General features: G+C 37.4%; 1 protein-coding gene across 1 annotated transcript in view; it reads right to left on the bottom strand.

Annotated features, from left to right (window-relative positions):
* LOC126334830 (stabilizer of axonemal microtubules 1) overlaps positions 1 to 13,500 on the bottom strand; it is a 180,725-nt gene that overhangs the window by 48,788 nt on the left and 118,437 nt on the right. The window contains exon 6 of the mRNA XM_049997490.1: positions 3,420 to 3,660. Coding sequence (XP_049853447.1) covers positions 3,420 to 3,660 — 241 coding nt within the window. The remainder of the gene's footprint in view (positions 1 to 3,419; positions 3,661 to 13,500) is intronic.

Genomic DNA, 13,500 nt, shown 5'->3' with positions numbered 1-13,500 from the left:
CACACTGTAACTGAGACTGGATTGGCTGCAGGAGCCAAATGACAGAGCTTGTTTTGCATGACCTCCATGTTCACACACGATCTGATGCCAAGTGATTTTTACCTTTGGGGGTTCATAAGGAATCATATGTACGTTCCTCTGCTACCAGCTGAATATGCCTGACTTTATAAATAACATTGTTGCAACAGTTACTCCAGACACACTGATCAAGGTTTGGGAAGAACTTGCCTGTCGACATCATGTATGAGAAATGGTGCTCCCATTGAACACTTGTAAGAAATGTTATTTAAATTGCTCTTTCATTTGATGTTTTATTATTTATGATTGTAAGTTGAATGTGATAAATGCTACAAAGCCTTAAAACCTGTATATTCATTTTGAAACACCCTTTATATAACTAAGAATATTACTTATGAAGTTAAAACAACTCAAATTTTGTTTGAAATTCCATCAGCATCATAGGAACTATTGTTTTTGAGATATTTTATAATTTTATGTGTTTCAATGAAGGATATTGGTGCTACTTCTATTTGGTTAAAATTTTGTGGAATGAGATTTTTAATGTATTCTCTTGCTTCTTCAACCAAATCATTTAACCCCATTTTTTATGCTACATTTAGAATGTGATTTTAAAAACAATTGCAAATTGTCAATTGAATAACAACATTGGCATTCATCCATTGTGATAGTAACTTATGCACTAGCTGGTTGTCCTGCCTCCCCTTTCATGATATCTCATGTTGTTGTTGTTGTCGTTGTTGTTGTGGTCTTCAGTCCTGAGACTGGTTAGATGAAGCTCTCCATGCTACTCTATCCTGTGTAAGCCTCTTCATCTCCCAGTACCTACTGCAGCCTACATCCTTCTGAATCTGCTTAGTGTATTCATCTCTTGGTCTCCCTCTACGATTTTTACCCTCCATGCTGCCCTCCAGTACTAAATTGGTGATCCCTTGATGCCTCAGAACATGTCCTACCAACCGATCCATTCTTCTGGTCAAGTTGTGCCGCAAACTCCTCTTCTCCCCAATTCTATTCAATACCTCCTCATTAGTTATGTGATCTACCCATCTAATCTTCAGCATTCTTCTGTAGCACCACATTTCAAAAGCTTCTATTTTCTTCTAAACTATATATCATCCATGTTTCACTTTCGTACATGGCTACACTCCATACAAATACTTTCAGAAAAGACTTCCTGACACTTAAATCAATACTTGATGTTAACAAATTTCTCTTCTTCAGAAACGCTTCCCTTGCCATTGCCAGTCTACATTTTATATCCTCTCTACTTTGACCATCATCAGTTATTTTGCTCCCCAAATAGCAAAACTCCTTTACTACTTTAAGTGTCTCATTTCCTAATCTAATTCCCTCAGCATCACCCGACTTAATTTGACTACATTCCTTTATCCTCATTTTGATTTTGTTGATGTTCATCTTATACCCTTCTTTCAAGACAATGTCCATTCCGTTCAACTGCTCTTCCAAGTCCTTTGCTGTTTCTGACAGAATTACCATGTCATTGGCCAACCTCAAAGTTTTTATTTCTTCTCCATGGATTTTAATACCTACTCCGAACTTTTCTTTTGTTTCCTTTACTGCTTGCTCAATATACAGATTGAATAGCATCAGGGAGAAGCTACAATCCTGTCTCACTCCCTTCCCAACCACTACTTTCCTTTCATGTCCCTTGACTCTTAAAACTGCCATCTGCTTTGTGCACATATTGTAAATAGCCTTTCGCTCCCTGCATATCTCATATAGTTTTAATTTTATTACCTGCATTATTAATTTCTGCCATGGTATTCATATTTATGGATGTTTTAATAACTTTCTTTGAAATATTTCAATATTTTTTGTGGAATGGAAGTAATGTTGGATCAGAACTTGTTGTGGCATTTTTATATAAAAATTTCCCTTTTGTTCTTACAAGACATTTTAATTCATTTAATGATCCATGGCATACTTTTTTTAATAGTCTTTCTGGATTGTTTTAAAGAAAGCTGCTTCCAAAATTTAGTAAGGAATATATTGAATTTCACTTCAACATTTTTTTCCCCATATACACCATCCCATACCACCTCTTTTAACTCATTCTCAAGACATTGCATTCTGGTATCATTAATAAGCTGCGCTGTTTTGTATGAAAATAGCTCAGAGCTTTAAGGTGCTACATTGTTTAATTTCATTAGTTATGCATTATGATCAAATAGTCCATCAAAAATGTGGTACATGTTAATGGTTTCAGCCCAAGTACTGTGTATAAGAAATGTTATCAATCAGTATCCTGCTATGTTGATGCTTGTGAATTGGAAAGTTAACCACCGAAATCTGAATGAAAGAGGCAAGCAATGGTTCTAGTGTATTTTTGTGTCTGAATATTACAAGAAATCTACATTGAAATCTCCACAAACTACTAGCTGTTTATATGATAGGTACCTCAATAATGAACCTGTATTTCTCATAAATAGCTGAAAGTTTCCTTGGTGATATCTATAGAGTGTTAAGATTAGAAGAGGATGCTAAAACATCATTTATTCTGTGAGGAACCTAGTACATGAACTTTCATCATCATGGCCCTCTGCTCCAGGAACAGCTGACATTCATTTCCAGATGTTGCAGCACCTTTCTTGTGTTGGCAAGCAATTGCTGCTCCATATATATAATTGTTTCGAGGACAGCACAATTTTCTAAACATTGATGCAAAGCCACTGCAACCCCTACCTTAAGGTAAGACAAGCATCTCCCTCCCAGCTACAGTCCTATTTTCTCTCACCAATAGTGTCCACAAAGTGATGGAATGAAAGATCTATGTCTGGCTGATGTGATGGATTGAGTCTCAGAAATTGCTAACAAATTCCCAATGCCTCTTTTATAGGCATAACTCTGCAGTCACCCATCGTTGTATCAACATTGTGGGTAAATAATCGTGTAAGCAAAGTAGGATGGTAAATTTGTGAATAATTTCTACTTGTGGGTTGTTTTTTTTTAAGCTGAGTATGATCTGTTATTTTTCAATTGTAAGGTTCAAATATTTGCTTAAGGAATCGGCAGTATGTAATGACAAAGAATATTATAATTAAAATCTTGCCTACTGTAGAATTATGCTTTATTTTGTAACTGTTGTGCAGTAGGTTCTGTTTATTGAGGGGATAACTGAAAACTACACTACACCTAATTGGGAGCCATATATTAGTCTGACTCTTCTGTAGGTATCCCTCCTATATGGTTGCAACTACAGTTCAGCTATCTGTACTGTTGTGGCATACAAGTTTTCCCACTGCAGTGTAAGGTGGGAGGATAGTGTACAAACATTTGATATATGTGTAATAAATTAAACTGCATACACAAAATCATCGATAAATGGCCCAAAGTAGTAAAAATATAATAATATCTGTACATAAATTTTGTCTTCATACCTGTTGTTGTACGTGGTATTATTATCCATAGGGACTGTGGGACAGTGCCATTTGCCCTTGCTTGCCCATGGGAAAAACTCTTTACATCCAGGTGTCCAGCCAGGATAGCTCATGCGTTGGATAGTTGATGTCTCCATTGGAACTTCAGGCTGTTTGTAATGACGGAATGGGCGATATGATATAGCTGGATCAATCTTACATGGATCTGGACGCTGGAAACTCAACTGAGTTATGGTAGTTTCTGTGCAACAATTAAAACATAAACAAGATTAGTTATACAAGTCCCTTATAATTTGAATTTGTTTCATTATATGAATAGAATCTAGTTTTTTATTGTCCTCAAAGCCAAGGATGCCAATGCATGTTTGTGCAGTAGTGCATATCTCAGATGATAACTAGTTCATATCCTGGTGGTAGTAGAAATTTTAACCATCAGCATTTGGCAGGCAAGAAAATAGAATGGAGGAATAAAGTTCTTGCTCACCCATTTTTGTGCTAATGTCCTGGATTCAATTCAATATCTCTCTGCAGCATTGCATGGACCTATGACATTGTTGATGGCGATCTGTCCCCCATCTGGGGACATTAAGCTTGGCAGCCACAATGGTACTCTTTGAGAGAAGTAGACTGTGGTGTCACCAAGTTTCAGTCACTCTTATGTTTAATCATCATCACAAACATGATACTTCACTCTGCAGACATGCATCACAGTCACCTTTATTGATTTCCATTTGTCATATTAATTTTTGTTACATCAAACATTTTGTAAAGAAACCCTGTTTCTCCTCCCTGGAAAACTGACAGAATAAAAAAAGAACATAGTAGTACTCTTCATAGAGCAGTTATTAACCTCAAACACTATTTCAGCTGCATCTGTAGGCATTTTTTTTCTTGATCTCATACATTTTACATAGCAGTTTTGTATATTTTTCTTTTCTTTCTTTTTTTCCTTTTCCAAAAATATTTGAGACTGAAGACTTTTTTAAAATTAAATTTATGATTAACTATATTTTGGTGGAACCACAGTATGATTAATATTTGATTCTGGGATGTGGAAATTTTAGCGTCTGCCTCTTTAGTATTTGAGGTGCTATTAAAAAATGCTGTCCTCGATACCATGTGGGATTTGGATGTTGTACAGACCAATGGATGAAAACACAAAAATAAGAAGTCTCAGGAGATTTTCACAATGCATTCCCTTCTGGTTCCCCCAATTCCTCTTTTCTCCACAATGCTGGTCGAACATATGTAGTGCATACATTCGAGAACATTACATATAGAACATTTCTGAAACAGAAGGATACCAGGAATTAACACCATTAGGCTGTGGGTCAGCACCTGAGATAAATGAGCTTGTTCACACCCAAAATGACCAATGTAGGATGTGTGGCATCACGGAATTTGATGAAGAATTACTCTTGTCGTTCAAAATAGCGAAATGGCACCTTGAACCAGCAACAACTAATAGGTTATTTACAAATAACTTTTAGCTTGTTTGAAATATTTCAAGGCAAGAAAAGTTTGTTTTTTTGTTGACAATAAGATAGCAATCAGTATCCTGACAAAGTGAATTTTCATTGGGGAAGGAATATAAGGAATATGTAATACCTACAATTGTCACCATTGTATGTATGACAATCCCCATTACGTTCAAGGCCACAATAGACTTTAGATAAGTGTTTTGGCAGAAATTTCAAGATCATATTGCATACTGCACTAGGGTAACAACTGAATTTGGTTAAAATGTTCAGGCACATGGGGTTGTGTATGTAGCCTTCCTCTTTTGTATTTAGCAAATACCAGTCAAATTCTAGGAAATGTCAGTTGTAAGAATTTTTGAAACTGCAACAATCATTCACATTCTGATAGGAATTTTTGAGAGAATGTGTGAATCATTTCTTTGAAAAATGTCAGCATTGTTCAGTGCTGAATGCAGAAATTTGGACATGTATTCTAACTGATTTGAGAAAACAAGAATATCTCATATTTAGTTCCAGTTTTGTATTTAAGTAGTGCCTTAGTTTACTGTAAATGGTCTACCTATTTAATAAAAGTTCATTCATGCTTTCCACACATTAGCAAAAACCAAAATATGAGGCATGTCCAGAAAGTAAGTACTGTTTTGGAAAAAAAACTCATAAAACATTTTTTCAAACTGAAATTTATGTTTAGAACAAAGAGCTTTTCAGATTTCAGATAGCAGGAAACCAACTTTTCTGTGCCCACTTCATAGAAAGATGTCACCAGTGAAGACAGCCACTGTGGAAGACTGTTTCTTGCGTCATTGTCTGCTTGTTGAGTTCCTTCCCAGAGGTGAAACTGTCAATGCAGTACAATACTGAAAAACACTAAGAGACCTTCGGCATGCAATTCAAAACCATAGGTGTGTAATGCTCAGTCAAGGCATTGTATTTCTTTATGAAAATGAACATCCCCATCTTGCTGGTGTCAATCAAAACTTATTCAGCAATTTGTTTGGGAGCAGTCTCATCATCCACCATACGGCCCTCATCTCGCACCTTCTGTCTAACACTTGTTCATGAAGCTGCAGCATGATTTTCAAGAAAGGCACTTTGACAGCACAAAAATTAGTATTCAGCAGTGTCTGTCTTCACTGGTGGCTTGAAAAGGTTTAGAAAAGTTAGTTTCCTGTTACGACAAATGTCTGAAAAATGGTGGCAATTATGAAAAAATATTGTAAAAAAATGTTCCTTTTTTTTAAAAAAAAATTGTTTGATTTGAAAAAAAAATGTTTTTTTTTTTCAGTTTCTTTCCAAAATGGTACATATGTTCCAGATATGCCTGATACGTTGTATTTGGATTTCATTATTTAAAAAAAATACATTATACCTTACTATACCATATAATGGCTGACCTACTACAAAGATCTTTCCTTTATGTCAGTTTATTACACATTAATAGCACTGTTGTAATTCTAGCATAGTTGATGTAACAGTCAAGCTTTACCCAGTAAGTCATGTAAAATCATGTTTACCATAACCAGTCAAGAACAGGTGTTTCCACTTTGTCTGGCTTTGACTGTTCAGCTTACACATTTATTCAGTTTAACACATAACTGCACTCTTTAGTATAACATATATTAGCTGCAGCAAATTTCATTAAACAAACAGACTTTCATTTGTTCATATCTGACAGGTTGCAATTTTATGGCCATATCTGCACACAAATGCTTATTTAGCCAATGTTGCTCAGTTTGATTTCTCCTACTCTGCTCTGACAATATCAAGTGTTTATTCTGCACCCTTTATGGCTCAACTACAAATTATTGAGCACTTTCATATAAATGTTAGGAAAATTAGTGGTATTACTGACCAGTCATTGCCAGTGAATACTTGAATTGTGTGCAGATATAATGTTATTGTAGATTGTCTGGCATTCTGAAATCTATGTGGTGGTTATTGTCCTCCTGTGATGACAATGTAAAAATAGTTTGACAGTTCTGCAAAAGAAGCTGTACTTGTTATTGAGTAAAATGGCATGGTGAGTGCCAATAGCAAGTGAAGATAAAGAGACAAGGTACATTGTATAACCTATGAAACTCGCAGAAATCAGTGTTGGGATAGATGCACACAATTTGTAACTTAAATGAATCAGTAAGGATTGATGGATTTTTGTGGAAATTTCAATATCTGTATCAGAGATGATGCAGTTATTTCAGATTGTACCATAGTACAGTTTCTAACAAAATGTCATTTAATTTAATTGATAAAGTTAATATGGCAATATCTGGATACAAGGGTTAGAAACTCTCACTTTCACTGAGACATGAGGGTGGTTTGGAAAGTTCTCAGAATGGAATAGAAAAAGAAGTACTTTCATCACCGAAACATTTTTTATTATTCAATGTAGTCTCCTTTTAGATTAATGCACTTGGTCCAATGATGTTCCAGCACCTTGATCCCATGACAAAAATGAGTTTCCTCCAGGCCTGCAAAACAGTTGTCAACTCCAGGTATCAATTATTCGTTTGAAGTGAATCATCATCCACCAAGAAAAATTTTCAGTTTTGGGAAGAGATGGAAGTTTGGCAGAGCATCAGGTGATAAGGGGGGTGTGGCAAAAATTCATACCTAAGTTCGTGTAATTTTGACATGGCGATGGCACATTTGTGCGGTCGCGCATTGTCTTGATGGAAAATGACTTTCTTCCTTGCTAAAGCTGGCCTTTTTTTGCATATCTTTTGTTGCAATTTGTCCAGGAGGTTAGCATAGTATTCTCCAGTAATGGTTTGCCCAGTGGGGAGATAATCTACAAACACTCCACTGCAGAGTGAAAATCTCATTCTAGAATCCCCTTTTCATCCCAGAACACTGATGCCATGAGCTTTCCCACTGAAGGAATTGTCACTGCTTTTTTTGGTGGCTGAGAATCAGCATGTTTCCACTGCTTTGACTGTTGTTTTGTCTCTGGAGTATAGTAGCAGACCCAAGTTTCATCTGTAATCACAAACCAGCACAAAAAATCTTGTTAGTTTCTCCTAAAATGGGCCAAACATTGTTCCAATATGTCCATTCTCAGGCCTTTTCGATCCAGCATCAAGAGTTGTGTCACCCATCTTCCAGATAACTTCTTTAATTTCTAATTCTTCAGTTAAAATGTAATATACCCTTTCAGATGACACCTGACAAGCGTCACCAATTTCACACACGTTCATTCAGCGATCCTCCATGATCATTCTGTGCAATTTTGCAATGATTTCTGAAGTAGTGACACATCTATGCCAACCACTGCATGGATCATCATCTAAGCTCTCCCGTCTAAGTTTTCATTCATTTGTCCACTTGGCAACAGTTGAATGTGAAGGAGCAGAGTCCCCCAGTGTATTCTGGAAATCGGCATGAGTGTCCTTTGCTTTCATACCTTTGTTTACGAAGTACTTAAATACTGCTCAAATGTTGATTTTTTTCCATCTTCGCAAATCACTACACAGGAACAACGACATAGCAATGTCACCACCACAGCTCTCTTCCAAGAGCACTGACTTGGCATGTGCTTACAGGCAACAGTCCAATTAATATCATCTGAACAACTGGTTGTGCTAGTGCAGACCTCTTGTGGTGATTCCGAGAACTTTTCTAACCACCATCGTAAAACACAAACGTCAAAAGTACAAATTTTTTGTGCTTTCATTTAAATACTGATTACACAAGTAATATTGTCTCCAGTTAACTAAATGGTTAGATGCTGAAAATATCCACCGTTGGTGGCCAGACACATAGGAGAACAACGAGTGGTTGCCCTAGCTTCATTGATCAGTGTTTCATGGAGATTGCTACACATGCCACTGTAATCTCCCAGTGAAGGTTCTCCAACATGAGTGGCTTATCTCAGCACACTTGATCTTTCACTGTTCCCACAGGAGTTGGATATGGAGATCCTGGTGGGAATTCAATGGGTCTTCTTTGTCCAGTCCAATATCCCTGCAGAATGTCATCCAGGAAACCTTGTATAGCTAGTTGGTAGTGTGCTGGCATCCCATCCTGTAGGCAGAACACCTTATCATCAACTGGTACAATCAGTTCACATAACATTTCCAGGTAAACTTCACCAGTGACAGCACCATCAAGGAAAAGGGTCCTACTATGCCACTAAATCACACATGAACCCCTGATAGATTGACCACCTTATTCAAATGAAAATGTAGATTTTCTAATGCTCATTAGATGCAGTTATGCTGATTCACTGTTCCATTAAGTTTAAACTGTACCTCATCAGACTACACTACCTTAATCACAAATTGCTCATTTTCAGTTACCATTTTCTGATAACATTTGCAAAACTGTATACAGCAAGCAGGATCATCACGTTGTTGTTGTTATTGTTATTGTTGTTGTTGTTGTTGTCATTTTCAGTCCTGATACAGATTTGATGCAGCTCACCTTAGAGTAACTACTGCAACATAACTCCTTCTGAATTTGCTTAGTGTATTCATCTCTTGGTCTCCCTCTATGATTTTTACTGTCCACACTTCCCTTCAGTGCTAAATTGGTGATCCCTTGATGCCTCAGAATGTGTCCTACCAATCAATCCCTTCTTCTAGTCAAGTGGTGCCACAAATTCCTTTTCTCCCCAATTCTATTCAGTACCTCCTCATTAGTTACACAATCTACCCATCTAATCCTCAGCATTCTTCTGTTGCACCACATTTCGAAAGCTTCTATTCTCTGCTTGTCTAAACTATTTATCATCCCTGTTTCACTTCCATTCATGGCTACAATCCATACAAATACTTTCAGAAAAGGCTTCCTGGCACTTAAATGTGTACTCAGTGTTAACAGATTTCTCTTCTTCCGAAATGCTTTCCTTACCAATGCCAATCTACATTTTATATCTTCTCTACCTTGGCCATTGTCAGTTATTTTGCTCCCCAAACAGCAAAACTCTTCTACTAATTTAAGTGTCTCATTTTCCTCACCTAATTCCCCCAGCCTCACCTGATTTAATTCAGCTAAATTCCATTATCCTCATTTTGCTTTTGTTGATGTTCATTCTTTATGTTCCTTTCAAGACACTGTCCATGCCCATTCCGTTCAGCTGCTCTACCAGCTCCTTTGCCGTCTCTGCCAGAATTACAATGTCATAAGCAAACCTCATAGTTCTTATTTCTTCTCCATGGATTTTAATTCCTACTCCAAATTTTTCTTTTGTTTCCTTTACTGTTTGCTCAATATACAGATTGAATAACGTCGGGGATAGGCTACAACCCTGCCTAACCCTGCCTCACTCTCTTCCCAACCACTGCTTCCCTTTCATGCCCCTTGACTCTTATAATTGCCATATCTGGTTCCTGTACAAATTGTAAATAGCCTTTCACTCCCTGTACTTGATCCCTGCCACCTTCAGAATTTGAAATAAGAGTATTCCAGTTGACATTGTCAAAAGCTTTCTCTAAGTCTACAAATGCTAGAAATGTAGGTTTGCCTTTCCTTAATCTATCTCCTAAGATAAGTCATAAGGTCAGTATTGCCTCACATGTTCTGACTTTCCTATGGAAACCAAACTGATCTTCCCCAAGGTTGGCTTCTACCAGTTTTTCCATTCGTCTGTAATGAATTCATGTTAGTATTTTGCAGCCGTGATTTATTAAACTGATAGTTTGGTAATTTTCACACCTGTCAACACCTGCTTTCTTTGGAATTAGTATTATTACATTCTTCTTGATCTCTGAGGGGGATTCATCTGTCTCATACACTTGCTCACCAGATGGTAGAGTTTTGTCATGGTTGGCTCTCCTAAGGCTATCAGTAGTTCTAATGGAATGTTGTCTACTCCCAGGGCCTTGTTTTAGCTTAGGTCTTTCAGTGCTATATCAAATTCTTCATGCAGTATCATATCTCACATTTCATCTTCATCTACATCCACTTCCATTTCCGTAATACTGCGCTCAAGTGCATTGCCCTTGTATAGACCCTCTATGTACTCCTTCTGCCTTTCTGCTTTCCCTTCTTTGCTTATAACTGCTTTTCCATCTGAGTTCTTGATATTCATAAAGGTGGTTCTCTTGTCTCCAAGGGCCTCTTTAATTTTCCTGTAGGCTGTATCTATCTTACCCCTAATGATATATGTCAATCCATCATTACATTTGTCCTCTAGTCATCCCTGCTTAGCCATTTTGCACTTCCTGTCAATCTCATTTTTGAGACATATGTATTCCTTTACACCTGCTTCATTTTTATATTTTCTGCTTTCATCAGTTAAATTCAATATCTCTTCTGTTACCCAAGGATTTCTACTAGCCCTCATCTTTTTACCTGCTTGATCCTCAGCTGCCTTCACTATTTCATCTCCCAAGGCTACCCATTCTTCTTCTTCTGTATTTCTTTCCTCTGTTTTTGTTACTCATTGCCTAATGCTCTCTCTGAAACTCTCTACAACCTCTGGTCCTATCAGTTTATCCATGTCCAATCTCCTTAAATTCTGCACCTTTTTGCAGTTTCTTCAGTTTTAGTCTACAGTTCATGACCAATAGATTGTGGTCAGAGTCCATATCTGGCCTCGAAATGTCTTACAATTCAAAATATGGTTTCTAAATCTCTGTCTTACCATTATATAATCTCTCTGAAATGTTCCAGTGTTTCCAGGCCTCTTCCGTGTATACAGCCTTCTTTCATGATTCTTAAACCTAGTGTTAGTTATGATTAAGTTATGCTCTATGCAAAGTTCTACCAGGTGGTTTCCTGTTTTATTCCTTACCCCCATTCCCTGTTCATCTACTACTTTTCCTTCTCTGCCTTGTCCTGCTATCGAATTCCAGTCCCTCATGACTATTAAATTTTTGCCTCCCTTCAATATCTGAATAATTTGTTTTGTCGCATCATACATTTCTTCAATCTCTTCATCATCTGCAGAGCTAGTTGGCATATAAACTTGTACTACTATGGTAGGCATGGGCTTTGTGTCTATCTTGGCTACAATAATGCATTCACTATGCTGTTCATAGTAGCTTGCCTACACTCCTACTTTTTTAATTCATTATTAGACCTATTCCTGCATCAGTATCACAGTTCACAGTATCAGCACAGCAAGGCTGTTTTGGTTAATGTTACAAGACCAGATCAGTCAATCATCCAGACTGTAACCCCTACAACTATTGAAAAGGGTGCTGCCTCTCTTCAGGAAGCACACATTTGTCTCACCTCTCAACAGATACCCCTCCATTGTGGTTGCACCTATGGTATGGCTATCTGTATTGCTGAGGCACGCAAGCCTCCCCCACCAACAGCAAGGTCAATGGTTCATCATCACATTAATCATGTGCAGTAAATGTGGAATGTAAGTTTTCCTGGTAGCAGCTTTTAGAATTTGTTGTACACTTGTACTGATAGTTTTCACTTCATGTGCATATTACATAGCACAATTTTATGGAGAAGTGAAAAACTTTTCCAATACGAGAGCCAGTGAAGCAGGAATTATTGCTATATACAGCCTTGTATATCTTCCTTTGTGAATATCACAAATTGTTCATAGTGTCTAAAATTTATCAATAATGCATTTAATTTTTCAGTGGATTGGGATTTTCATTTCAGATACCCAGCTTCAGTGACATTGCACTTTTAACAACATTATCAAACTTGATAAACCACTTCAGGACTTGTTCAGCCATTTTGTTTTATCACTGTTGTATTGAAAGTATCAACATATGTTGAGCAAAAGATCACAAATTCTGGGATGGCTGAACATCATATCTCTGCTAGGTAAACAGAACACTCATGAGGTATCATATTTTAATCATATTTCTCTAACTGACTTTCTAAAATGGAGAAATTTATGTAGACAACAAACTAATCAAAAATTAGTCTAAATGTTTATTCTCTGGAATACACTGACTATCACAAACATTTGTTGATTATAATAATTACTGAGAACTTAAATGTGTGTGAATTCCTAAGGGACCAAACTGCTGGGGTCATTGGTCCCCAGACTTACGCACTACTGAAACTAACTTAATGCTAAGGACAACACTCACACCCATGCCCGAGGAAGGACTCGAACCTTTGGCAGGAGGGGCCGCACAATTAGTGACATGGCTCCTCTAACAGCGTGGCTGAAAACTTAACAAATATTATAAAATAATGAAATGATGTGACTCCATTGATAACTCCTGAAGGGTGTAATTGCTGTTAGTTAGTTTGTTAGTTACATGACCTAAAGATCATATTTACCAGTAAATGTAATAATGTTGGTAGCAAAGTTCATAGGTGAATAAATGTCCTGTGGGGCCATAGTTAATATTCTCAGCTGTTGACAGTAAAGAATGGCTTTATTAACTCCAATACGTGACATGCCATGGCTCAGCAAGGCAAACACATCTCTCTCTCTTTTATCCTTGTCTGTGCTGACCTCTGGGTAGTGGCTTCTGCCCTGGTTTCTGAGCTGGTACACAGTGATGCTGACAGCAGACTCATGGTAGGTCAGCAGTCTTGAGAGGCCACAACCATTGACATCAGCGGTTTGCTACTTTCCTCGGGAGCATGGATTCCTGGAGGCCCTTCGCTCTGCATGCATCACTGCTGCAACACATGGACACGACCATATGGAGGGTGTGACTCTCTGCCCTCTG

This window comes from Schistocerca gregaria, chromosome 2 (genome assembly GCF_023897955.1).
Source record: "Schistocerca gregaria isolate iqSchGreg1 chromosome 2, iqSchGreg1.2, whole genome shotgun sequence".
Lineage (NCBI taxonomy): Eukaryota > Metazoa > Arthropoda > Insecta > Orthoptera > Acrididae > Schistocerca > Schistocerca gregaria.
This window is presented reverse-complemented; position numbering and strand designations above follow the sequence as displayed.